Genomic DNA, 27,847 nt, shown 5'->3' on the forward strand with positions numbered 1-27,847 from the left:
AGTCACGCCTACCCCGAAAGGGAAATGGCTTAATGGTGTAATAATAATAATAATAATAATAATAATAATAATAATAATAATAATAATAATAATAATAATAACTTTAATATTTGTTACTGCATTAAATTTAATTCAAACAAAAAACCTGTAGATATTTTTTGGTCAAAGAACTTTTGTCTTTTAATTTAGTTCGTCTCTTGTGTCGTTTTTCCAAAAATTTAATTTTTTTATTTTTAATATTATTTTTTACGACTAAAACAAAAACTACGTGTCCTATCGAAAATTAGTCATGACTTTGAATAAGTTTTCGCTATTTTTTGGAAGAGCAACTTTTGTCTATTTAATTTTGACATAGCTTGGGTCGTTTGTCCAGAACTTTAATTTTTTTATTTTTAATGTGGTTTTTTACGACTAAAAACAAAAACTACGGTTCATATTAAAAAGTGCTTAATGACAAATTTGTAGATCTTTTCAGGGCGAGTCATTTTAGTTAATTTATTGTTTTTCGTATCTTGCATAGCTTGACCGAAAAATTAACCTTTTGATTTTTCATTATTTTTTGTACAAACAAAATTTGAATTTTCAACTTTTTCTAATCTTGACTTTTTTTTTATGCCTTGCGTTGTTTGGCTTAAAATGTTAATTTTAGTTTGGTTTTTTTATTTTGGAAATGCTATAACTCTGATAATTTTCTTTTTATCGAAAAAAAGGCATGATGATAAATTGTTTGAGTATCTGAGTACTATGAATAACCGTACATGGAATTTTTGGAACTTGAAAAAAAAGGTCACAAAATTTTTGAAAATGCGCTCACTTTTTGAATTTTAATCCAAAATAGCTGGTTTACGAACTCGTTCTTTCTTTTTAGGTCTTCAAGTTTATCAAAGTAGAATCCAATCTGATCAATCTTTCGAAAGTCATCGTGCCTACAGAATAGACTACAGACTGACTGACAGACACCTTCGTAAAAATAGTTTTTTCTGGCTCAGAGGGTCTCAAAACGTGGAGATTTGATGAAAACCGACAAAGCGAAATTTGACATAAAACCAATACCTTCTCATTAGGATGAGAATGTAAAAATTTTTAATCCTTGTGGACCGTCCTAGTGACAATGCGTCAGGAATTGTAAACATGTCTGCTTTGTCCGGGTTTTATTAAAAGTATAGGATTTTTTAGTTTTGATAGAAAAAATATTATGTTAATGAAATCTACTCACACTTTTGAAAACTGAGGGTCCGAATGTAATAACGGGCCTATTAATTAAAATAAAATCAATTTTGTTAAGTCCGCTAAAGTGAATTTCCACACAAAATTAATTAAAATGTACTTTCTCATTGAGATGAAAATGTAATAATCAAATAACGATAATAGAAACGCATGTATTTAAAGAAATTATTTTAAACAATGTTAGATTCTGAAAATATTTTTTTTTCATTTATGATTACAATACAAAAATAAAAAACAGTTTTATGATAAGAAAATGCTTAGTGATGCTGAAGGAGATTGTTAACATCAATGACCTGTTATACAAAACAACCATACTAATGCGCCGACTGTGGTAAGTGTTTGGTTTCTCATAATTTTATGGGGTTGAATTACACACACTGCAATTCTATATCACATCGGCATGCTTCTCGTCATTTTATAAGATAACCCTATTTTTTCTTCTAACAGTTGAAGCTTAATTATTATTAATGTAATTAAATAAGATTAGTTTTAAATTAATCAAATGTGATTCAAAAATTATATCCATTAAAACATTAATACATTACATAAGCTAAAAAAATAGCAGAGACCTTATTGAACATTTTGTTGAAATAATAAAAATCCCAAATAAAATCATCTATTGTCAGAATTCAGACTTCGCTTGAAGTTAGGTGAGCACTTAGATTAGAATCAAAACTACTCAGAGAATAGTGAAGATACCGCAATGCGGATATTTAAGACTTCTGAATACAGAATTTTTAAAGTAAATTTTTTTTTAATTAAAGAAACTATTAGTTACAAACAAATTATTAGCTACAAATTTATTTTCAGTTAAAGTTTAATTAAACTATATTACCTACTCGGTATCCGATACACAACAACTTTTTATTTCCTACAAAAAGCCAATAAATGTCGAACTTCTCAGTTTAATTAAAAATAACTGCACTCGGTAAAATAAAAATACTACTATTCCACATTTAAAAAATTCTGAAATAAAGATAACGTTTCAAAAACGTAAACAGCTTGTTTTATTCTAGCCTTTACAATATATTTCAATTTTTTAATTGAAATTAGAAAAACTTTTTTTTTATTGGAAATAAAATCAATCAGCCTTGGCTTCGGTTAGTAAAATGTAGCTATTCTCTATATACATTCAAGTATTGATTTCATTTTGTCCATGAATGAGCCGCTCCTAAGTTACATATAGAATATTGTTGAAGCGAATCAACCTTGTATTGAGATCAAATAAGTTTCCTGAAGGAAATACAAAAGGGGGATCCATTTATTATGCAACATTTTTTCCCATTTTCATAAAAAAATTTAATTATTCTTGAGACAAATATAACTATTTAAATTCCAGATATTATTTAGAGTAAGGATCATATAACATTTCTTATAAAAATATTGTTCCTTCCTGCATGTAAAAAATCATTTATATTTTTCGTAAAATAATTTATATATTTTTTTTTTAGAAAATTCAACATTTTTCTCAAAAAGTCTTCTTTTCGCATTGTCATATACATCTGTTTATGCATTTGGTACACTCTTTTAGTGTCCTAAACTAAAGGTCAAGTTGGTTAGTCAGCAATTTTGGATAAATTCAACGATTGGTTTAATTCAACTGCTTTTCATTTAAAATAAAAATATTTTTGGTTGAAGATTAATCTCTGCGGCTTAATATTCGTTTTTTTTGTTGGAAATTAATTTTTTTTTATTACAAATTTAACTATTACATTTTTGGTTGAGAAGTTAACTATTTGCTAAAATGTTGCCTTTTTTGGTTTAATTCTTTTTGTTAAAATTTAAATCTTTTTAGTTGAAGATTTATCTCTTTCGATGAAAATTTTTTTTTTTAGTTGGATATTGATTTTTTTAATTAAAAATGTAACTACTTGTATGAAGTTGAACTGCTTTGTAAAAATTTCATTTTCTTTATTGATGGTTCATCTCTTTTTGATTTAATATTCAACTGACTTAATTCAAATTTACTTTTGTATTGAAGTTCTACTATTTTGTTGAAAATTCGTCTTTTTGGTTTAGTTCAAATGTTTTTTACTTTAAATTGAAATATATATGATTGAAGGTTCATCTCTTTGATTGAAAATTCGATTTTATGGTTAAAGGTTAATTTAGGTAATGAAAATTTTTACTACTTCATTTTTGGTTGAAAATATAATCATTTGCTGAAAATTCGTATTTTTTGTCTGAATTCAACGGTTTTTCACTTAAAATTAAAATATTTTTGGATATGATTCATCTCTGGTTGGAAATTCGTTTTTTTTTTGTTTCAAGTTAATTTTTGTTATTAAAAATGGTACTTTTCGTATTTTAGTTAAAAATGTATATTTTTTATTCGAGAGTACAAATATGTTTAAACTTTTTTGTAGAAAAATCGTATTTTCAGGTTGAAAATTCATCTGTTATAGTAAACATTTAATCCTTTTTAATTGAAAATTCAATTTTTTCGTTGAAAATTATTATTTTAAGCTTAAAAATTCAACTGTTTTGTAGAAAAATTTTATTTTTGGCACAAAAAAGTTGGAAACACTATTCCTTTCTAATGTTATGTAATAATTGTATTGTGTGAATATTCCCCAAGGAAAAATGATTCTAAGATCTTTTTCAAAGGGCATATAAAGTTCGGTCACCTTTCAAAATCATAGTGGTTACTAATTTCGGCTTAAATTCTAAAATTCTTAAAAGATGAAATTGTGAAAGACTGAATTAATATTTGAAGAGGATTTAAAAATAAATGAAAGCGTTTAATTATGAATATAATAATTTGAAATTATATGGTTAAAAATTATATCAATTTAATTACAGTTCAGTATACAAAATCATTAAGTTATATTTGCAATTCAAATGCTGTTATTTTTTAATTGTTGACCTCTTAAAAACTGCATTTTAAAATTCGTTAAACTGTAAATTTATGCTTGAAACGGAAAATTTAAACTATAAACGATTTTAGAATTACCGATAGCAAACAAAATGAATTCGTAATTTAAAAAATTGAGAATTGAACTTAAAATTCCAAAAAGTAGTGATTAAACTTCTTTTAAATTAAATTATACAATTTAATATGAAATTTGTGATATTTCAAGTGATTGGATAGATTGTTCTTATAAAATTGTTGTAAAAGTCACGGTCAAAAAGTAAATTCACTGTAATTTTCCGATTTCCCGGTCCATTCTGATTGGTTCGAGTGGTCTGATTTTAGAAATTATTCTACTAAGTATAACAAAAGATCAAAATCAAAAAATAAATTAAATGTAATTCCTTGATTTTTTTTTTTCGATCTCGCCCATTTCCTGGTCCAATAAATATGTTTGATATACGAGTTAGTAGCGTATAGAAGCAATCTCTCTGCGTCCCAATTAACCGGTCAAATTTTCACAAGCGATTGTATGCATTTTGTCCTAAAATTGCTAATAATAATCACAATCAGAGCACTTGTAGCTACACGGTGAAGTTAAGTGTTCTTGCTGGCTTAAGTCCAGCTTGACATAACCGGTTACTAGTACAGTGCCCGAGAGCTAGTTGGGTTTGGACGAGAATTGATACAAATTCGTATGGGTACAATATAAAATTAATAAAATGTCAATCAAAAATATAAAATATTTTTTTAAAGCATTTAAAAATAAAAACTTTCTTTATTTTAAATTATCTGTTCTTTAGATTCATTTTAATTATTACACTCTAAAAAAAACAGTGGATTTTGGTACTTTTTACAAAAAAGTAAGGGAAAGTAATAAAGAAGATTTAATAAGTACAAATATTAATCAGGGATCACACTATTTCCCCTAATCCACTGCACTTTCCTTTTTTCCAAATTCCCGTTTTTCATCAAATGTACGATATTAGAAAATGCAATATTTCAAATGTTATAACTCACAGAATTTTGTATAGTTATTAAAATTAAAAAATTTTAAAACAGCTATAGTATAGACTATAAAGCAAGATATATTAGCCCTCGGTGCGAATATGTGAGAATAATAAAATGCATCTGTATAATATTAATTCACTTAAATAATTTATTTATAAATAAAGTACCAAATGTTGAGAAATGTGAAAATGTAATAGTAATTTTAAAAAGAAATAACGATTTTAAAAGTATACAAAATGTTTTATTTGCCCATTTTTTCGGAACTCAATGTTGTCTTGAAAGATTACAAAAATAATCTTTTTAATGAAGTAAAATGTAGATTATTGAAAAGTCATTTAAAATTATAAAATTTTTTATAAAGATTGTTTCTTCTTTTCCACGTATAAGAATAAATGTTTAATAATCCCATATTTTCCCACTTTTCATAAAAAAATTACCTTATTATCCATTCTTTGAGCTCGTTTGCGCTGTGATCCCTGATAAGTGGTTTTTGGATTTTTAATTTAAAAAATGCTTTTCATTAGAGACCATCCATGAATTACGTAACGCAATTTTCCGACAATTTTGTCCCCCCTCCCACACTATGTAACGTTTTTCCCACTTTTCCCTGTTTTCCAACAATACAGCAAATACAAATACAACAAAGGAAAAGGATACATTGTATATCTCAGGAAAAAATTGGTTGGCAATTGAATTAATGCAGTTGAGGGAGTTTCAGAAATAAAAGATTTCCTGATTTACCCCCGGGGGTTGATGCATTTTTCTACACACATATGAGTCAGATAAAAATGTAGTGAATCCAGTTCAGAATCCAATATCTACGACGCAGTGCAACGTATTACAGAAAATTGCGTCTCAATTCAAAAACGCAGTTCTAACATTGTTACATAAATACTTTAATATTAATAAGACATTTCTAATAAAAGCGAAAATTAATAATTTTTATAAATACAATGATAATAAATTTAATTAAATTAAATATAGTTTTAATTATTTATTTGATTCAGATTATATATTTCATGCACAAAAATAGGGATATTTGTTAGTCAAAATAATTAATTAAAATTTGTTATTAAACTGCAAATAATTTTTTTTATTTTTAAGACTAATAGTATGGAATTTTTTCTAGATCAATACATTTATAATAATAGCAAATAGCCAATAGAAATAGTCGATAATAGCTACTCGACCCTGATCTATAAATCGTTCGGTTTCAGTCGCGACATTTTTTATTCCGCATAATAAATATGCATGAAAGTTGTTTTTAAGACCCGTTATACTTTTTTTTCAATTCTACTTCGAAAGAAAATTGCAATATTTTTTCAGATTTAAATATGAACTCTGAATATTGGAGGGTACATATTTCAGGTGCTTCAAATTTTACGGTTGAAAGAACTTGACCTGAACCCAGAATATTATTTGCAGAGTCTGCTTCAGGATCTTGGACAACCTTGAGAAGAATGGGGAAAGTTTCGCCAATTCCGACCAGAAAAGATGAGATCTCAGATAATTTCAATTTTCCTGGCTTCACCTATTTTTAGAATTCTTTCTGAATTTTAACGAAAATTCTCTGACAGCTGTCTTTCACTGTCAAAATTATGCCAGAATTAGTTACATTTTCTTTATTTTTCTTCTCTGAAATTTGATATAGTGATCAAAGTTTACCCTCCAATTTATATGTTGATTTAAAAATAATTATTCAATTGTTTTGTAATATTTTTCCTTTGTTAAAAAATATTTTGCAAATTTACTTTTTTTAAATATTGAGAATTCTTTACTGTCATTCTTAATATGAAAATATATCACAGAACGTAAATCAAAATCATATAACTTTTAGAAATTTATTGCATACTTTTTAATATCGAAAAATAAAAACAAATTTTAAATGTATACAATTTAAAAGATTGGGAACCGAACAGAATTGCGCAATATCAAAATTAATATTTTCAAATTTTATATGATACTAAAAAATTTTAAACTGAAAATTCCCATAACTTGAAATCAGGAACATTTATGTATCACTTATTTCAATTGACAAATTTCATTGACAATTTTATTTTAAGTTAAAACCTTGATAACAACACAACCAATGTTTAAACATTTTTAACATGATAAAATTTTTCCATCTTTCTGCTGCTCTCATATAAAAACGAAAATTGATTTATACAATATACATGACTCTATTCAAAGAAACATTCTTTGAGGTAGTTGTGCCAAAAATAAAGTCTCTGAAGAAATGTTTCCCGTGGTTTTCAGAATTGATAGGATATTATCAATCATGTCTTATTAAAGAAAAAAACATGATTTATTATAAAAAAAAGTTTAAAACTTACGAAAAAAAAATTGTTTCAACAATAGTTTTTAAAATTGAATTTCTTCCATACTGCCACTTCTTACCAATTTAAAAAAAATAGTTGAATTTTCATAAATTATGAATTATTCCTTCGGAAAAAAATTCCCTACAACTTTACTGTTTCTAATTTTGAAAATAATCTTTAAATGTATTTATTTCTTCAAAACATTGAAAAATGAAATTATTAAAATCCAATTTTTGTAAGTCAGCATAGCACCATAGTACTAATTAATTGTAATTTTTTCATGAAAAGGGGAGAAATTCGGGACTTGAAAAAAAAACATAAAATTTATCGTTCTCGTAAACAAGAAAATTTCCTGTCCAAGATACGTTATTTCCGAGGTTATTTCAACCTTACTCTACTAATTACTACAATAATTAATTTAATTGAAAACAACACTCTTAAATCATGTTAAAATCAAATAAAAAAATTGAATTAAAACAAAATCTCTTCAAATTCTTTGAAATATTTAAAAATAACTTTAAATCTTTCCTAATTCTTAGAAATTCCTTGAAATAAAAATTAATTCATTCCCTAAAGTTCCCTAGAAATGTATTATAATCCCTTTAAATTTTTAAAATCCACTAAAATAAGTAGAAATTATTTGAAATGCATTCGATATAAATTATAATTGTGCCATGTCCTTCACATCATTTGAAATTGTTACGATCCAAAGAAATCCCTTGAAATAACATTTATTTTTGTCTCTAAAGTTCTTTAGAATTTCGCTAATATCGCCTAAAATCTTTGGAAGTCATAAATATCTACTTTGAAAGAAGCAGAGATCATTTGAAATTCCATGAATATAAATTACCTTAAAATTATTCAATCAATTTTTGTAAAAATACCAGTTTAAATAAAATAAAAGCAGGTGTTCACGTCGTTAGATTTTTATTTTCTAATATTAAAAACATAAACTCTTTAAAAATCCATAATTAAAATTCTTGCTTTCATAATTTTAACACTTTCATGGATGCCCATTTTTTACATGTCTGTCATTCAGAAACTGTTGAATTCAAACCCTCTAGAAATTGTATAATATTATAGAATCAACATTTTTTTTAAATTTCAAACGCTATTAAATTGAAATTGTCTAGTCTAGACACTAAAACCAGTTCCGCATTTAAAAAAGTACAAAGTAAAACTAAGAGACTTAATTTCAATGATTACATTGTTAAATAAAAAAGACCACTGTTTTGTTTTGTTTTTATTGTGGTCTTAAAGAGACTAGGTTTCTTCATTAAAGAAAAGATAAGAGAAAGAAGTTTGTTTAAAATATGATAAATCTTCCCATTAATTAAATATTAGATGGAATTCATATTCAAAGAAAAAATATTTTAATATATAAATATTAAAAATTACGCTTATATTTAATGAACAGTTAAAAGGTGGTTTTTGAAAATAGTTTGTATTCCAGAACTTATTAGGTTCAATCGAAAAATGCCATTTAAAATCATTTGTAAATCTTGTAAATCTCTATTTTGAATTTTGGTCTAATCAAAAAATAACATAGAGTTAATTTCTGAATATATTTAATATTTACTGAAAATTTCGATTTGACTTCTTCATATGTGAACAAAAAAATTAATTTGGCTTCTTTTTTTGAAAATTCTGTAACTTTTTTCATCGAATTATTATTAACAATTTAAAATCATAAGATTTTAATGTTTAAATTTTCGTCGACAGTCAAATATTGTTAAACTTTAATTGTTTTAATCTCGGTTTTAAGTAGTTACGTTTTTGAAATGTTGTATAAAAAATTGATCATATTAGACGAACTGACATTTAAAATAAAAACTGTTTAATTTGAAAGGTTTCAATTTGAAATTATTAATGCAAACATTTTTAAAAAACTGTAAAAAAAATGATGGCGATTAATTTTTGCTCCCTAAATATATCTCTTGATACAAAAGAATGCTACCCACAGAAATTATTTGAAAAATAAAATTCTTCAGTTTAGAACTCTCTGGAAAATGGGAGAGACCTTTTAATTTAGTTTAAATTAATACAAAACTCGAGTTTTCTTTTCACCAATCATAGCAAAAAAAATTAATTTTAATTTGAGCCTTTTTTACTCTATTTCTGCTAACGTCAAAAGTTTAAATGATTCTAAAGTGAGTTAATAATTGCTATAATATTTCTAACATAATGACAATCGATGTTCAAATTTAAACTAAGGAATCTTCAACGTAGACAAAACGGCGTACTTTAATAGTTAAATTCAAAAATATTTTATTTGTATATAATATATATTCAGTCAAAAAAGACTTTAGCTTTAAAGTACTATTTAAATCAGAAATAGTTTTGTTTGGAATTGGGTTTTAAAACTAGCATATTCTAGTTTCGAATAGAATACATTTTCAGATATAAAACGAACTTTATTTTCAAATATTTTATTAAATTTTTATTAAATATTGTATTCAAATAAAGATAAAAAGGGTTAAAGGCAGGGGAATAAGGGAAATACTATGATCCCTGGTTTTGGCAACGATTCTTACGAATATATTTAGCACGTTTCCGATAATTAAACAAAAAAAAAACCTCATCTATTTCCTCATATAAAAAAAGTCTCGATTTTCTGGGTCACATCGATCCCCGCGCGGTTGTTGAAAATTTGAAATCTCCAATAAGATCGGTATGCAGGGTGGCCGGTACTCACGTTCTTCCCTCGTGATGGCCATTTTCTGAGCAGCGCACGCACACACGGCGTCAGAAGCGTAGGAATGTGTTATCACGTACGTACGAAAGTGCAAAGGGATGCGGATAATTTGTGAATTTGAGAAAATAAAAACAAGTCTGGAGAAGCCAGAAGGTCAGGTGAAGAATAAAGAAACCAAGGGCCGTAAGCGCGACACCAAACGTGACGCGTGCCACTTAGTACCAAAAGGGAACTAACTGGTAGGCCGAAGCACGAATCCCAAGGAGTGCTGGCAACCTACCAACGAGAACCTGGCTGGGCGTTATATTTAGTTGTCCGAGCCACGAAAACTTACGTATGGATGGACATTTATACGATCTCATCCATCCCCTCTTATCTCGAGCACCTTCGCGGTCAATCCTCGCAAGACGGACGAAGAAAGTCAGCTGAAGAGCGTTATCAGCTCTTTAAGATAATGGACCCATTCATTTGTTCATGTTAAAGTCAGTGGTGTAGTCCTAAAAGAAAATGTAACCTGGCGGTACTTTCCATCAACTAGTTACCAGTTTCAGAGGGAAGGGCTAAAAACTAAGGTTGTTAACAGGAGGGGGGGGGGGGGGGGGGGGTTAAGCGAAGATAACGTTACAAACTTAGATAAAATTTAGAACTTAAACCCCCTAAGAAAATCTGACCATATTTTTGGATAAAAGTTCTTTTTTCACATTCTCATACTAATGAGAAGGTAATAGTTTTATGTAAAATTTTACTTACTCGGTTTTCATTAAATCTCCACGTTTTGAGCCCCCTGAACCAGAAAACAAATATTTTTGCAAAAGTGTCTGTCTATCTGTATGTATGCCTGTCTGCGTCTTTATCATGTAGGCACGATAACTTACGAAAAACTAATCAGATTGGATTGAGCTTTGGCACACTTTTTTAAGGCATACAAAGAAAGAACGAGTTCATTAGCCAGTTACTTTGGATACAAAGTCAAAAAGTTTGAGAATTAAAAAAATGTTTGAAACCATTTTTTTTTTTAAAGATTTGAACATTCTATGTACGGCTATTCATAGTACTTGGAAATTCGAACAATTTATCCCCACGACTTTTTCAGATAAAAATAAAATGAAAAGTCAAGAGAAAAAAAAAGTTTATTTTTTAAAGCTCTACAAGATATTCGTAACAAGTTAATGAATTTTCTCGAAAAATCGAAATTTTAAATTTTGATCGCACAAAAAATAACGAAAAATAAAAAAATTAAAGTTCTGGACAAACGACCCAAGCTATGCCAAAATTAAATAGACAAAAGTTGTTCTTCCAAAAAATAGCGAAAACTCATTCAAAGTCATGAATAATTTTCGATAGGACACGTAGTTTTTGTTTTAAACGTAAAAAATTATATTACAAATAAACAAATTTAATTTTTGGATAAACAGACACAAGGTACAATACAATGTTAATTAAAAAAATGTTTTTTTTTTAGATTATATCTGAAAATTTGCAGTCCACAAATTACAGTTGTCCATGCTTTGACCTTTAATTCTCAAAGGTATTTGCACAAATATGTGAGAAATACGAAAACCGATCGCGTAGCGCGAGTTAAATACACTTTGGTTAAAAATTCTATTATTTGATTGAAAATTTAATTATTTGTTTGAAAATTATTTTTTCAAGCTGACAATTAAACTATTCCAATTTTGTTTAATAATTTATATTTTTTTGTTGAATGTTCCACTTTCTGGCTGAAAATTCATCTATTTTGTTAGAAATCTAATTTTCTCAAATGAAATATCAACTTCTACATACTTCATTGACCGTTCATATTTTTTAGGTGAAAAACCGATTATTTGACATAAAGTTGAACTACTCTGTAAATTTTTTTTATTAAGTTTTTTTATGAGAGTTCTTATTTGAAAATGTAAATATTACACTTTTGCTCATAACTTTATCCCGTATTATCTTTTTGTCATAAAAATTGAAATAATTTGATTACATTCCATTCTTTTGTTTAAAAATTCAACTATTTTGTCAAAAATCTAACTATTTTATTAAAGCTATCATTTTTGTATGAAATTCAACTATGTTATTAAAAAACTCATCCTTTTGGATTGAAAATTTATCTTTCTTGGTTGAAAAGTAACTTATTTGTTAAAAATTCTGTTTTCGGAAAAGTTCGTCTTTGACTTGAAAATTGTACTATTTGATTAAATTTCTAACTACTTTCTTTTTACTCGTATCTTTTAGTCGAAAGTTCGTCTATTTTGGTTCTTAATGCAATTGCTTGGTTAAAAAATAATTTTTTTTCTTGCAAATTCGTATTTTTGTGTTGAAAATTCATCTCTTCGAGAAGAAAATCATTTTTGGTTAAAAATTCAATATATTTTGGTTTGAAATCTCAGGAATCTAAAGCGTTTCATATTGAATTTAATATGCTATAATTTGTAAACGTAAAATCTGTTTTTAGCCAACGACTACGTTACTTCAGGTGGAGGGGCAGGTAACAAACCCAAAATTGGTAATGCAGTTTATGGATAGCCTACAAATGGAAAAATTTCCCGTTTGACAAGAAAGTGGCTTGGCGCCGGCAGGCCTTCAAAAAAAAGTACCCTGGAGGCTCCAGGCCTCGACTATATCACTATACCACTGGTTAAAGCGTTTTTGAAATTCAACAAACTCAAAATAGGGGCAAGAATTAGAATCACAAATATAAAAAATAAAAAGAACTGGTAGTTCAAATAGGTTGTGGTTCACATACAAGTTAGGTCCCTGTAAAAATTTGGTTTCTTAAACCTTAGGCTTAGAGAATTGAACATGCACGAATGAGTCATCAGTTAAGTTAATCAGTCAAAATCAATCTATTGGGCAGAGTTGACTGATTACTTCAGTGGAGGAATTGATAACTTGACCGATTGAGCGTAAATCTTCTTTCGACTTTAAAATACTTCAGAATATTTTAATTACTTCAGAAGATTTCACTGCCATCAGAAAATTTCGACAGAATTCCAGTGATTTCATTGAACTCCATGCCAATTCATGAATTCAACTGAATTCAGATATTTCAGGAGATTTCAAGAAAATTCAAGTGACTTCAGAAGAAATCAAGTCACTTCAAATGAGTTCAAGTGATTTCAAGTGACTCTAGATATTTCGAAATGCTGGGTTTCAGGTTTGTTTGGTCTTGTCAGAATAAAATACAATTTTGTGAATTACAATCAGAGAATCGAGCGATTAAGGGCAAATTAGAATTTAGAAAAAAGATAAACATTATAGTGCGTGGGTGGATGAAACGTTTATAAACGTTGCGAGCTTCAATTACGTTAAATTAACAAAAATGTAAACTACTTCTACAAAAATAAGCTTGGAGTTCCTATATTTAAATAAGAAAGATAATGTATTGTTAATGAAGAACCTTAATAGAAATTGCATCACATGAAAATAACTTGCAAAACTTCTTACGAAATTCCAAGTTGATTTGAATTATATTTATCAACAAAAATTATAAGATCAATGAGCTTCTATAGTTGCCTACGAAGTACTGAATAGGAGAAACGATTATCTTCAAGTTATGACTTAATTGAGAAAGTCCTCATTCTCCATTTAGGGACATGGAAAATGGAACTCGACAGACAAGTGTCTGACCCTGATCTCCAGACTCAAGAAATTCCTATATCCTATTAAATACACAGAAATTACCAGCACTCCTTCGGGAGTCCTAACTACTCTAAGTAGCAAATTCACGATTTCATCGATTTTCACTGGCTGTCAGATAACAAAACTATTAATAGAAATGATAAAAACGTATAGGATAAAAACTGGTTTGAGGATGTTCATTATGTAACAGATACAAGGCTTTTTACTCGCATTTCAAAAATACTAAGAAATACTCTGAGAATTGAAATTTTGTAATAATTTCCTACTAAGAAAAAGAATATTAAATTATCTTAATAATTGAACCAAAAACAATTGTTAATTTGAACACTAAAATTTAACTTCGTATAGTGAAACAAAAATATTTCAACTCTATTACTTTTTTAGAAAAAAGTGATGAGAGTGTAATAAGGCAAATTAAGAGGGACATACTGCCCCACACAAGTACAAAGAAGTTTTTCGAAATGTATAGGGCTCGTAAATTTTTATGTTTTTAATTTCCATTATTTAAATTTTTTTTAATCCAAAACAATGAAATTACTTTCAGCTTTTGCAGGTCTTTAAATTTGAAATTTCATTATTTTTTGAAGATTATAAGAGTATTTATAAATGTAATTATTATTCTTAAATATATAATAAAATGATGATTATTTCCAATGCTTGAAATCCAATTCGATTATCACCAAATTACTTTTTTTAAGACATCAGTAGAGGAAATTTCCTTCCCGTGTTCATGCTGAAGGAATTCTAATTCTTTTCCTGCAAATTTAAATTATGAAAATGGGGGAAAAATTTGGAAACTTGTTTAATTTAAGAAAATAGACAGAAGAGGTATAATAGATCTGTTATAAAAAATTTCATATTAATGAAAATAAAAAATAGTCCAAAAACATATTTTGAAAGTAGTGAATTATCTATTTAATATTTTAAAAAATTATTCAGAATAGTTACAAAATTATATATATTTATATATAACCTAGAATCTAGAAACTAGATAAAAGGCAAGTTTCCTGATAGCTTCTTTGTAGTATTATAACTGGTAAAGTTCGCGAACACAAGGTGACTAATGTAATTGCTCATGCAATTAGAAAATGGAGGTTGCCCCAATAGAGCAAACACGTTTTTGTACAAAACTTCTTTCTCAACGTCTTTACATATATCTTTTTACTAACTTACATTTGAACAATAGACTTTTATAATTTTAGCTAGATTAAGAAATTCCACCGATGAAAATTAGATGTCAATAACTCAATCGGATTCAGAAACACAGAAAAAAGTCTAACCTTTTTTGAAGCTTCATTTTTTCACACCTTAAATTAAGCCAATTTTTGACTTAAATTTATATTCAAGTCCATTCTTTTTTCTTAAAACTACTGCACTATTTTATATTACACTACATTTCTAGTTATCTACAGCTACACTACTCTATTTTACCCATGGGAAACTATGGTTGAAACAATATTAATAATAATGAAAGCAATCATGTAAAATTTTACGATACATGGGTCACATGACCAAGTAGATTTTAGTCATTTCCTTTTTTTCCAAATGAACTGGAAGTTCTCAATGTTCAAGTGAACGGTATGGAAAAAAATTCTGAAATTAGCCTAGCGGAATTAATTCAGGAAGGCTTGAAAATAAATACAACAGAACCCCGATTTAGTAACAATGGCGAGAGCGGAGAGTTTCTTGCAAATAGCCTTTTTAATAAATATGGGGAATCGAAACGTGAACGGTCAGGGCTGCCTGAAACGTTTCCAATTAAAATGCATTATATTGCGCAATATAATGGACTGAGTACTCGCGCTCTGCGGCACTTCCAAGGCGAGAGTCGCAACCGACTCTCGCCCTGTCTCCTGAGAAACTGCGTGGGCCAGCAATTCTAAGGATTAGAAAACTGGGGGTTACGAAATCGGGGTTCTGCTGAATTATACAAAACATCTAAGAATAATTCATTATTAGATGTTACAATTTTAACATTAAAATATGATTGGTAATAAAAGCAACACACAATTGACAGAATGGCCGTGCTTATACACTTGTTTTACAAACTAAAATAGTGTTAAATTACCTTGTCATAAAACAGGTATGCTATATGGGGTAAGAGCTTCCGAAAAAATATTTAAAGTCACCCTTAGTTTTAGGAAATAACAAAATCATTCGAACATAAGTCTATGCACTTTATTTTGAATGAAAAGTAGTGTTAAATTACCTTGTCACAAAACAACTTTTTTGAGTGAGGAAAGATCTTCTGGTTTTAAATTTCTTTGCGATAATGCAAGTTTTTTGAATGGGGTAAAATTTGCCGGAAAAATTTAGTTACGCTTAGTTTTAGAAAATCATTAAAATAAACGTTTTATCAACTTTTACTGAATTAAAAATAGTTCTAAATGACCTTGTAAAAAAACAAGTTTTTTGAGTGGAGTAAGATCTTCCCGGGAAAAAAATAAAAATCTCCCTTTTTTTTAGAAAATCACAAAATCCTTCAAATGAAAGCTTTTATATACACTTTTTTCGAATTAAAAATGGCGTTAAATGATCTTGTCATGAAACAGAAATATTTTTTAGTTCAAAACAGTTTTAGGAACAAAATTTAAAGTTACTCTCCCAGGTGAAAAAGTTATTTATATTTGATATATAGTGGACAAAACAGATATATTTTTCCTTTGTTTTATACAGAAAAATTTTGAAAATAAATTAAAAATATCATTGTCTTGTCCACTAACTATATATAAAACTTTCACATGCTACGTTTTAGAAAATCACAAAGTCATCAAAATGAACGCCTTTATAAACTTTTTTTGAATTAAAAATAACGTTAATTATGGACTTTTGATAAGGGTTCAAATTATGTTGCTATTATAAAAGTTTTTTTTAGTAGGGTGTTAAGTTTCCTGAAAAATGCAGTCACCCTCAGTTTTAGATAATCACAAAATCATCAAAATAAACGTCTTCATACACCATTTTACTAATTAAAATAGTATTAAGTGACTTGATAATAAAAAAAAAACTATGTTTGAGTAGAGTAAGAGCTTCAGGAATAATCTAAAGTGTTATTATAATAATTTTACCTTGTCCTGTGTGTTATTCTTATCACCATGGACATTTAAATGTTCTAAAATTTTATCATCGTTAGATTGTTTGTGTAATACTTAACTTCACACCTATCTTGAGTAATTTCGCTAGGCTAATTTAAAAGCAAAATTTTTTCCATTTTGTTCAATTGAAATCTTCAGAACTTTAGGTACATTTTTTTTCGAAATAATTAATATTTTCCTTTGAACCTTTATAGAATATGACAAAGGATCTACCAAATAAAATAGATTGTACATTTATATAATTCAAAACCGGGAATTTTTGTTTTACCGACAAAAATATGTTTTTTTTTTTGGTTATTGAAAATCAAAATTGATCGATGTCCTTTATCAAGTTGCAAAGTTTCATTCTAAAATATTAACTATTTTGTACAAAAACATAAGAAAAGTACACTCTGTCAACGAATATTGCCCACCCTGAGCCGAAATTGGTCGATACAAATTTTGTGATGTGTGTCAAAAATCTATGTATTCAAACAATTCGAACTTACTTTTAAAGTTTGAGCCAATACCTTTCAAACCCAACTGGCTTTTGTCAAAAAATTGAAAATTGAGTTTTCTTATAGTAAAAAGACAATAATTTTTTTCTCCAATTTTTCGCTCAGAAAAAACATTTTTTTCAACGCAGAATATGTCTCGGAATCTGTGCATTACAGAAAAAAAACTCCAAAAGAAAAAAGGTTTGTTTTTATATATAGAATAAGTATTTGTGGAGACAAAACAATGTTGGGGGCAAATTTTCTGTTCTCATTTCATACCATTTTTATTTATGACTATTTTCTAACTTTTGTGCATAAAAGAATATAGTTACAAAACTAGTAAATATATTATTTTTTTGTATAAAAGTTAGAAAATGGTAATTTAAAAAAATGCCTACACGAATACTTAATTTACATGTAAAAACAAACATTCTTTCTTTTTGGAGTTTTTTTTTTTATAAACCATAGATTCCGAGAAATTCAGCGTTCATAAACGTTTTTTTTCCATAACTTTAAAACGGCTCAATAAAAAAATGTCATCTTAGGCTCATCCTAAAGAAAATACAAATACGCATCTATTTCATTCAGATTGTTTTAAACCTACGAGGTCCTTCGAAAATTATACACGTTTTTTTGCGATCAAAAAAATTGAGAAAAATAAATTGTTTTACTACTATAAAAAACTGAATTTTTCATTTCATTGACAAAGCCATTGCATTTGAAAGGTATTGGCTTAAACTTTAAAACCACGTTGGATTGTTTTAAATACATTAATTTTTGACAGACATACAAAATTCTTTATTCCGATCAATTTCGGCTCAGGGTGGGCAATAATCGTAGACCGGGAGTGTAGTCACGTGGTTCACGTATATCACATGCCCTTAAATTCCACTTTCCATGAAATAAGCTGAAATCTGATAAGAGTTTCAACCATTTTTCCCCTTGTATACGGAGTGAAGTAAAGAGACTTTTACATACGTGATTTTGAAATCATTACCTTTCGGGTTCAGTCTTTCTGGGTTAAACCATGCATCTGTAAACAACAGAAGCAAATACAGAGTTAATACTGTACATTCCATCACCGAAAGATTAAAAGAAGAAACAGATAAGACGAGATACAGAATTGATTTATGCATCTGGCAGCTTGTCAGTAGGAGAACGTGAATAATTAGATTCAGAAAGGTGGTATTATTTGCAACTATGCAGCATATTAAAAAGAATATGTTTTTACTTTGAGAGAAGAATAGAATTAGTATCGAGAGAGAAGCAAAATCAGCAAGGAAAGAGTCATATTTATACTACCAAAATCTCAATCTCGACCTTATGTACTACAGCATTTATTATAAATATGCAATAAATATCTAATGAAGCTTTTTCCCCAGAAATGCGCCGGAAAGAAAATCATGTCCCACAGATATACGAATACAACAAATTTACATTTTAGAGAAACAGCATTACTTGGTTAACTTACGTGCATATTGTCCATAATTTTATTATTATTATTATGCAAGTTTGGACAGAATTACGAGTTGTAATTCAAGGTATGGTTATACGGAGTGAAAGCTAAACTTCCCTTTCAAAATTCTCTCATTTTTCCCAGACCAATTTATCACATTCCCTGGCCATTAAAATTCAAAGAATAGCGTTTTAATCTTGTAACGTTACTAATGTAGAATATTTTCTGAACCATTCAAGTTTTGACAAAAAAATATGACTTTTTAACGAAATTGTTCAATTTTCTTCCAAAAAAAATTCAACTTTCAGCAAAATAGCTGAATTTTTCACCAAATTCTTGTACTTGCAACGTATAAAGATGAATTTTCAGACAAAAAAGAATTAATTTACAGAAAATGAAAAATATAAATAAATTTAAACAAATAATAATATAAGAACAGTAGACAAAAAAAATAACATCAAATATAAAAAAAACTTCAACAAAAAACAGTTCTATTTTCAATCAAATAATTGGATTTTTTGGAAGACAGATGAAAATTTTGAACAAAAAAAGATGAATTTTAAATCCAAAAGTATATTTTTTTCTACCAAAAAGATGCATTTTTTGGATACGGTTTCATTTTAAACAAAATATTTAAATTTTTAACCAATTAGTTGAATTTTCAACCTAAAAAGATGAGTTATCAACAAAAAATGTAATCCTTGATAACTAATGCATACATAAATACATACATATACATACATGCATACATAAGTTCAAACAAACTAATTTTCAACTAAAAAAAAAAATTCAACAAAAAATGAAAGAATTTGGTTTTTGGTAAAAAAACAAAATAATTTTTTACAAAAAGAAAAACCACAACAAATTTTTCAACGAAAGGGATGAATTTTCAACTAAAATAATTAATTTTCCAACGAAAAACACGAATATTCAACAAATAAAAATTTTCAGTTAGGAAAGAAAAAAATTATTATACATTGCTGAACTTTCAAGCCAAAATACAATTTTATAGTAAAAGAGTTGAATTTTCAACAAGAATATATAAATTTTCAAAAAAAGTTGATTTTCAACAAAAAAGATGAACTCTCACCCAAGAAAATAAATTTTTAACAAAGTCGCTCAATTTTCGCTCTGTTTTCACAGTTATAAATTCTTTAAAGAGGACGAGTAATTCCATCAGAATTAGAAAAAAGAGATAAATGTACATAATAGATTAAAAAATATAATAGATAAATAGATAAAAAAAAACTTTCGGCAAATCGGTCAGATACGTGAAGCCGGGTTGCAGTAAAGAACTAGATAACTAATGTTTTTATAAAAACTGGGTTAGTTGCAAGAAAAATTCTTTAAAAATCAAATAAACATTGTAATATAATTTTTTCAACCTTTTAATACTGATATTTCTTGTAATCGCCATCATCATTTAATTACAACAAAAAGATTTATTTTTTAGGGTATTCTACAAGAAAATGTCTGTCCTACTGTGATATAGCGATCCTGAATTTTTATTTCCTTTAACAAGATTCATTTTTTATGATCAAACGATTTTTATTCTCATTTAGCGTCCTCATATCTCATGAGTGTTTCCATTTTTGGAAAAAATTAAAGCCGATTTTGAAAAAACACGAAATTTTAATCTTAAAATTCTCAGTTGATTTTCTCGGAATGAGCTAATTTTTTTAAATCAAACTTTGTTTGAGTAAACATCTGTTTTATCTTTAAATAGTGATTTTAATTTTACAGAATGTTTTTTCACTCGTTTGAAAAAAATCCCATTTTATTGGTTATCTAGTTCTGTACTGCCGCCCTTCACAAGTCGTTTTATTTCGTGTCGAATCATTTTTTCTTAACCAAACGTTTTTATTTTCAATTCAGCATGAAATTCAGCATCCTCATATCTTACGAGTAAGTTTTTATTTTTTCAAAAAATTAAAAAGTCGTTTTTTAATCGAAACCCGAAATTTCAGTCTCAAAATTCTCAATTGATTTTCTCGAAATTAGCTAACTTTTTAAAATCAAACTTTGTTTATCCGTATTAAAAAGCTCATAAAATATCAAAATGATGATTTTATTTCAGTCACAAATTTACAATTAAAATTTGTATCGCAATCCGCAGTTAAGCCTAATCCAATTTTAGGTCGAATCTGGTTAACTTTTTCTGTCAAACTTTTTTGGCTTCAATTCAGCATTACTTTGGCTCGAGAGAGGAAATTTTATCTTTAAATAGTGCAATATTAAAACATAAAATGTCCTGGGCAAAAATGTGGATTTTTCGCTCTTTGGAAAAATTCATGTTTTGTTGGTTTTCTAGTTCTATATTGCCACCCGTCATGTGCCGTTTTATTCCCTTTGGAAAACAACATATTTAAGTAGCAAATGATTATCTGACTCGATTTGAAATGAGTTCAATCTTGAATAATTTTTGAATAATTTTGAAAATTTTCAATTATTCAGGCTGTATAGTGATTCACGTGAGTGCTCCTGTAATACGCGCACTTGACACACAAGTGAAACACGACTGTCCCTGAACAATGGGAGGAATACCGAATCGGAACCTCTCGCTTCTGTAACAGCTCCTCTCATATTTCTGTCTCTTCTATTCAGCTCAACTGGACTCCCCTCTTTTCCAATTAGAAATATCAGAGCTGTTTCACGCAGCCACTTGTGTCATTTTTTAAGTTCTTCAGACTTAAAATACAAATACACTAAAAAATATCATTCGACAAATAAAAAAAAAACCTTCCAGAATCTCAATATTTATCGATTTAATTAGATAATTAAGAGACTTCAAGTTCAGAAAATAAATAGTAATTGCATAGCTCAATATAATGGAAACATTACATCTCCGCACAATTGTGTTACGTAATTTTTCGAATATTTTCAGTCATAACTTATTACAGAGAATTAGTTGCTTACTACACTATAGACATGAATTACTAAATAATTCAAAGTTATTAACGTGAAAAGAAAGACAATTAAAACAATATTGAGCATGCAACAAAGGAACTATACTCTCCTGGACAATTAAAACGTATACAAAATGGTATCCTCTACTAGAAAAATAAATTTAAAACTTAATTTTTTAGCAATTTTTTATTTGCTAGTACATGTCTCCAATTATTTAATATTTTTTATGTTTTTGAAGGTTATTTTCTTTACGGCTTATTTTAGTAAATAGTGCTATTTACTATTATAATATAAACCCATAGATTTGATTATGCATTTTTCTAAATTTTTCGTATAAGAGTTAAACGTGATATCAAATAAATTAAATATTTTTAGTCACGACTTCGTTCATAATAGACTATATAAAATGTAAGAAAAAGAGGATATACAAGTTTCTCAGATATTTTATTCAATCATTAACCTTATATTAAAAAATAATAAAAATTAAAATATTGAAACCCTTTAATAATTTCCAACTACATAAAACGTGGCATTTAGAATAAAATAAATAGTTGAACTTTCATGAAACAAGCAAAGAATTTTTACAAAATAGTTGATTTTTATCCAGATAGTTGATTTTTCAACCAAATGATCAAATTTGTCAGAAAATAGTTGAATTATCAATAAAAAAAAGTTAATTTGCAATCAAGAAAGATACATTTTTAATCCAAAAGTACCAATTTTCTACCCAAAAATACGAATGTTCAACAAATTAATTACAATTTTTTTAAACAGTTTATTTATATCAAAATAGTAAATTTCATTCCAAAAGAACGAACTATCAACAAAACAGTTGAATATTCAACTAAAAAAGTTAATTTTCAACGAAGGAAAATTAATTTTCTACCAAAAAAAGCAGATTTTTCAATCCATAAAGAATGTTCTACAAAACAGTTAAATTTTTTAGCAAGGAAAATGCATTTTTAACCAAATAGGAGCATTGCTAAGCCAAAAATACAAATTTACAAGAAGATAGTTGAATTTTTAACAAAGTTCCTTTTCAACCAGAAAAAAATGATTTTCTCAAATCAAAAGGAAGAATTTTCTATTAAAAAAAAAACGAATGTTCACCAGATTAATTAAATTTTCAAGAAAACAGTTCAAACTTTTTATCCAAAAGGACAAATGATCAACAAAAATTTGAATTTTCCACTAAAAAAATTCATTTTCAGCCCAGGTAGATGAATTTTCTACAAAGAAAAAAAACAGATTTTACAATCCAAAAGGACAAACTTTCTATAAAAAAAGGCGAATGCTCTAAAAACAGTTTAATTTTTCACCAAGAAAGATGCATTTTTAACCAAATAATAGCATTGTCAAGCCAAAAATACAAATTCATCAGAAGGCAGTGGAATTTTTAACAACAAAGTTAATTTTCAAACAAGAGAGACCAAATTTCCTATCTAAAAAGACGAATGCTCAACAAAATAATTATATTTGCAATAAAACAGTTCACTTTTCATACAAGTAGTTGAATTTTCAACTGCATAGTCGAATTTGCAAAAAAAAATTAACTGAAAACAAAAACAGCTGAATTTTCAAAATAAAAAGTTAAATGTTTTAAGTCGAAACGACGATTTTTTTACAATCTGAAACGACAAATTTTCTATCATATAAAACGAAATTTCAACAAAATGATTCAATTTACATGTAGACATTCTGCCTGCATAAAGTAACAAAACACAAGTAAATATCCTATATAAAATATGTTTCTAGAACAACAAAGTTTACTTCGGAGTCAACTCTTAAAAAATTAAAAAAGTGAGCATAAGAATAATTGATTCTTATAAATAATAAATACTCGCTTTACAGTGCACATGAAAATCCGTAAACACTGAAAATTTTCAACAAGCCTCGTATATCGATTATCGAAGTAAAGAGTGCACTGACCTCGACATCGTTACAAGAACTGCTTATCAGCCTAACAATTAACATAATTTTTGCCCAGAAATGGGTCATTTTCTTAAAGTTAATACAAAATATTGTTATTATAATCAGCCTCAATCAACATGTAAATAAAAAAACATAAAATTTAGACCGGAAAGTAAAACCCAAATTAAATTAGCTGACTTATCAGTTTTAGTTAATAAATATCCATTTTCTGTTTAATTTGAGGCTTGAAATTTATTTATATTTGACGGCTTTCAAAGGGTAGTTTTAATTTTTAGGTTTTTTTCAGCAAATCTTATACTTGAGAAAATTTGCAGCTCAAATCAACTTACATTTTCTGAATTAAAATCGAATTCTTAAATATCCAAGACAATAACTTGGATGAATTACAAAATTTGTGCTTGCTTATTGTAAAATAATTCAAAACTCACCTTACTTTAAACTTATTCAATTATTTATGCTTTTCGAATTCAGGTTCAGAATATGATACTTGGTTGCACATCATATTCACGAAGTTGATATACACTGAAAAAAATGGTTAGTTGGGCCAACTATTTAGTTAGTAAGATATGGTACTGCTATTTTATTAGTTCGTACAACAATTGCATTAGTTGCACGGGATATTCAGTTAGTACTATCAACTAAGTAAATGGTTGTCCCAACTAACAGAATAGCAGTACCGTATCTTACAAACTGAATAGTTGGCCCAACTAACCATTTTTTTCATTGTACGTGTGTTATCACTTTTCTCACAAATGAAACTCGTCCTGGCATTTTTAATAGCACATAACAATTTTGATGGCTGAGTTTTATAGGTAACAATGAGGTCAGTCACCCTGTGCTAAGAACCAAGGTTTATACCATTTATACTACTATAAAAAGAAAGACTATATGACTGTAACTATAGAGGCTATAGGATTGTTACTTTTATACGACAATACTATAGAGTATAGAGTATATTTACTAACTTTAAGATTAACATAAAGTCTCCTCACTGAATAGTTAGTACGGCAAAATTTATACAGAATGTCTAATAAAAAAGACTTTAATCATTCGTTTAAATTTAAGTTCCAACCAATAGATTAAATTCTATCTGTGAAAGCAGTTTGCATTTCCAAACTTGGAATATAATATAAATACAATATTTCACTTAGAACACAAAACTGATTATTATTATTATAGTTATTTTATTATCATTAGCAGGGCTGTTGCATACTAATGTGCTTGAAAAAATTGAAAAAATTGACTAATTCAAACTACAGAGTGACCAAAAGTGCCAGATGCAATTCTACGTAATGGGGAATACATAATTTTAAATAAAATGAATGTGGGTACCATATTGAATTCAATATTTTTAACCAAAAAGATGAATTTTCAACTAAGATGATAAATTTTCAATCAAAACAATTATTTTCCAGCAAAGTAGTTCAACTTTCATCCAAGTAGTTGAATTTGCAACGAAACACGACGAATTCTCCAGAAACAATATAATAGTTAATTTTTTCAAACAAAAAAAAAGACGAATATTCTACAAAATATAAATGAAATCCAAAACAGATTAATAATTTCATACCAAACAGTTGCATTTTCAATAGAAGAGAAGAATTTTGAACCAAACCCATTAATTTCCAAGAAAGAAGATATATTTTCTACCAAAATAAGACGAATTTTGAAATAAATACATAAATTTTCAACAAAATATTTGAAGTTTGTTCTAAAAAACATAAATCTTTGATAGAAAACAAAAACGGAATAAATATATTTACTTTTTGTAGAAATTGCTGATGTAATTGACTTTTAATCACTCAAAGTTCAATTTTCAACGAAAAAATCATTTTCAACCAAAAAATATGAAGAATCTACCAAATATCTGAATTGCCAATGACAAAAAAAATTTATCAATCAACCTAACAGTTGCATTTAAAGCAATATAGTTTCACTTTCAAGAAAAAAGACAGGTTTAAAAATAAATGTTGAATTTTTAACCAAATAGTTGAACATTCAATGTAATGGTAAAAATTTCGAAAAAAAATATTAAACTGAAACCAAAAACAGATGCATTTTGAAATTAAAAAGTTGAATTTTCATTCCAAGAAGACACAGTTCATATTTCACCCTCGTTTTTAACCAAAAAAGTTAATTTTCGATCAAAAAAGATAATTTTTCAATTTAAAAGGACGAATTTAATGTCTACAAATACGAGTTTGAAATAAAGCAGTTAAATTTTAGGACATAAAAGGTGTATTTTTTAACAAAAAAATTGAATTTGCTACAAAATATTCAATTTTCATCTAAATAGTAGGTTTTTCTTATTGCATTATAATAATTCAGTTCAGATCCAAGCAAGCAAAAAAAGAAAAAGGGGAAATTTCTTTCAAATAGGAAAAAAGAGGAATTATTTTAAAAAGGTGAAAATAGGGGAAAAGGGGAATAGGGTAAAGAGTGTAAAGTCTGCTATTGATTAGCATTTTCATAGATTTCATATATCAATGAAATTTTTTTTAGATAAATTCGAAAATGAGTGACTAAAAGTGACTGTGTACACTGCCCTGGTTAATTAATTTTTGCACTGATGTAGAATATTGATTAAATCTCTTTTCTTTTGCTAAGTACTTGAAAGGTCGTATATTTCTATCTTATATTTAGATTCGATTAGACCGATTCGGCCTCTGAGTGCTTAGCAACAAGATAAAATGATATTCACACGAGCTAATGATCACTTCTGATAAAAATTACAGTCTTAGAGCAAATTTCAAAAGTTCCTGTTCATAGGTCAAAAACCCGGCAATTATCATTGTACTTTGTCATCAAATCACGTTTTCCTCCTGAAAAGTTCATTTCTTGTTAATTTAAAGATAAAATAATTTTATCTACATGCTATTCAAATGGTTTTTATCAAAAGCGGTACCTACGTTCACATTTTTAGTAAACAATTTTTTGAAAGATGTTATTAACACCTTAAATTATGCGAACATCCAAGTTTTTTTAATATTAGCTAATTAAAATTCATTGTCTAACGATTACTTTGGACAAATAATTTGTTAAATTACAAAAAAAAATCTGCCTCAGTCTGGATTTTAACCAGGAATGGCACTATACATGAGTGGAGCTTTAACCAATTAAGCCACCAAAGCCTCAGCAGATCTGTCGTTTTTCAACGCTAATTTTACAGGGAAATACTGTAAATATCGATTTCGTAATTGGTTAACGCTCCAATCATGTACAGTGGCTTTCCTGGTTCAAATCCAGACTGAATAAGATTTTTTTGTGTCTTTCAAAAAATGATTAATCCAAAGTAATCATTAAACAAAGAATTTTAATTGATTAAAATAACCTTCTATGTAAATTGCAAATCTTCATTTAATTTAATTTAATGCACTTGCTTGAAGAAAATTAGGACTTCAAATCCAACGAAAAGTGAATTATGTATAGTTCAATTTCAGTGAACGTGAATGAAGAATAATTAAGTCTTCTTAATCGTAAAATATTCTAGTACCTGTCTTGTGATTTTCTTGATAAATTCCAGGTTTAAGGTGAAAGAACTAAAAGAAAAATGTACTGAACCATATCAGAATAAATTTTTTGATATTATTAGATATATAAATTTAAGAATTTTCCATTATAAATAAAAAAATTACATTTTAAAAGCACGTTCTGCTATTTTAAAAATGCATAACAAACAAACAGTTGTTAATAATGTCAAAATAAAGAAATATTTGTAACTATCAGAACCTAATAAATATTTCAATCATGGTGAATCGGGCAAAATAAAATAACAGAGTGAAGTTGAATGTACTTAGAATGAGTTTAAGAATGAAAATCACAGTAAAAATTTTAGATAAGGATAAGAATTTTAATTTATTCTTCAAATAGAAAATGCATTCATTGTGATTCATGACTTAATGACTTGCATGAAGGATTTAAAACAGATAGAAAATGACTCATTGAAATATTAGTGGAAAATTATCTGCAGTTCTTCCGAATTTTACGTCAAAATAATATATTTTTAAACAAAATAAAAAAAAAAAACTACATCCGCAATCGAGATATATGAAGGTCTCAAAGTTATTGGAATTAAAGCATTGAATAATTTTGAATCAGAACTAGTCTAATTGGGACAATTTTTAATGTTTGCACTTGGAATTAATCTTGTTTTAACGATTTTATTTTAAACGTCTAAACTTTTAATGTTTACAGTTTGATTTGGAATTGGAAAACACAGTAAAAAAAAAAAGAATACTTAAAAATGTTA

At 27.4% G+C, this 27,847-nt stretch overlaps 1 protein-coding gene across 5 annotated transcripts in view; it reads right to left on the minus strand.

The window, feature by feature from the left end:
- The window catches only part of LOC117179159 (reticulon-1-A), a 123,640-nt gene that overhangs the window by 30,213 nt on the left and 65,580 nt on the right, over positions 1-27,847 (minus strand). For 3 of the 5 annotated variants that reach the window (XM_033370861.1, XM_033370859.1, XM_033370862.1), the window contains exon 2: positions 18,301-18,336. The exons of 1 other annotated variant lie outside the window; for it this stretch is intronic. In XM_033370861.1, coding sequence (XP_033226752.1) covers positions 18,301-18,336 — 36 coding nt within the window. Of the gene's footprint in view, positions 1-10,102; positions 10,328-18,300; positions 18,337-27,847 lie in introns of those variants that run through there. One more of the 5 variants, XM_033370864.1, reaches the window with a different exon arrangement.

This window comes from Belonocnema kinseyi, chromosome 8 (assembly GCF_010883055.1).
Source record: "Belonocnema kinseyi isolate 2016_QV_RU_SX_M_011 chromosome 8, B_treatae_v1, whole genome shotgun sequence".
Lineage (NCBI taxonomy): Eukaryota > Metazoa > Arthropoda > Insecta > Hymenoptera > Cynipidae > Belonocnema > Belonocnema kinseyi.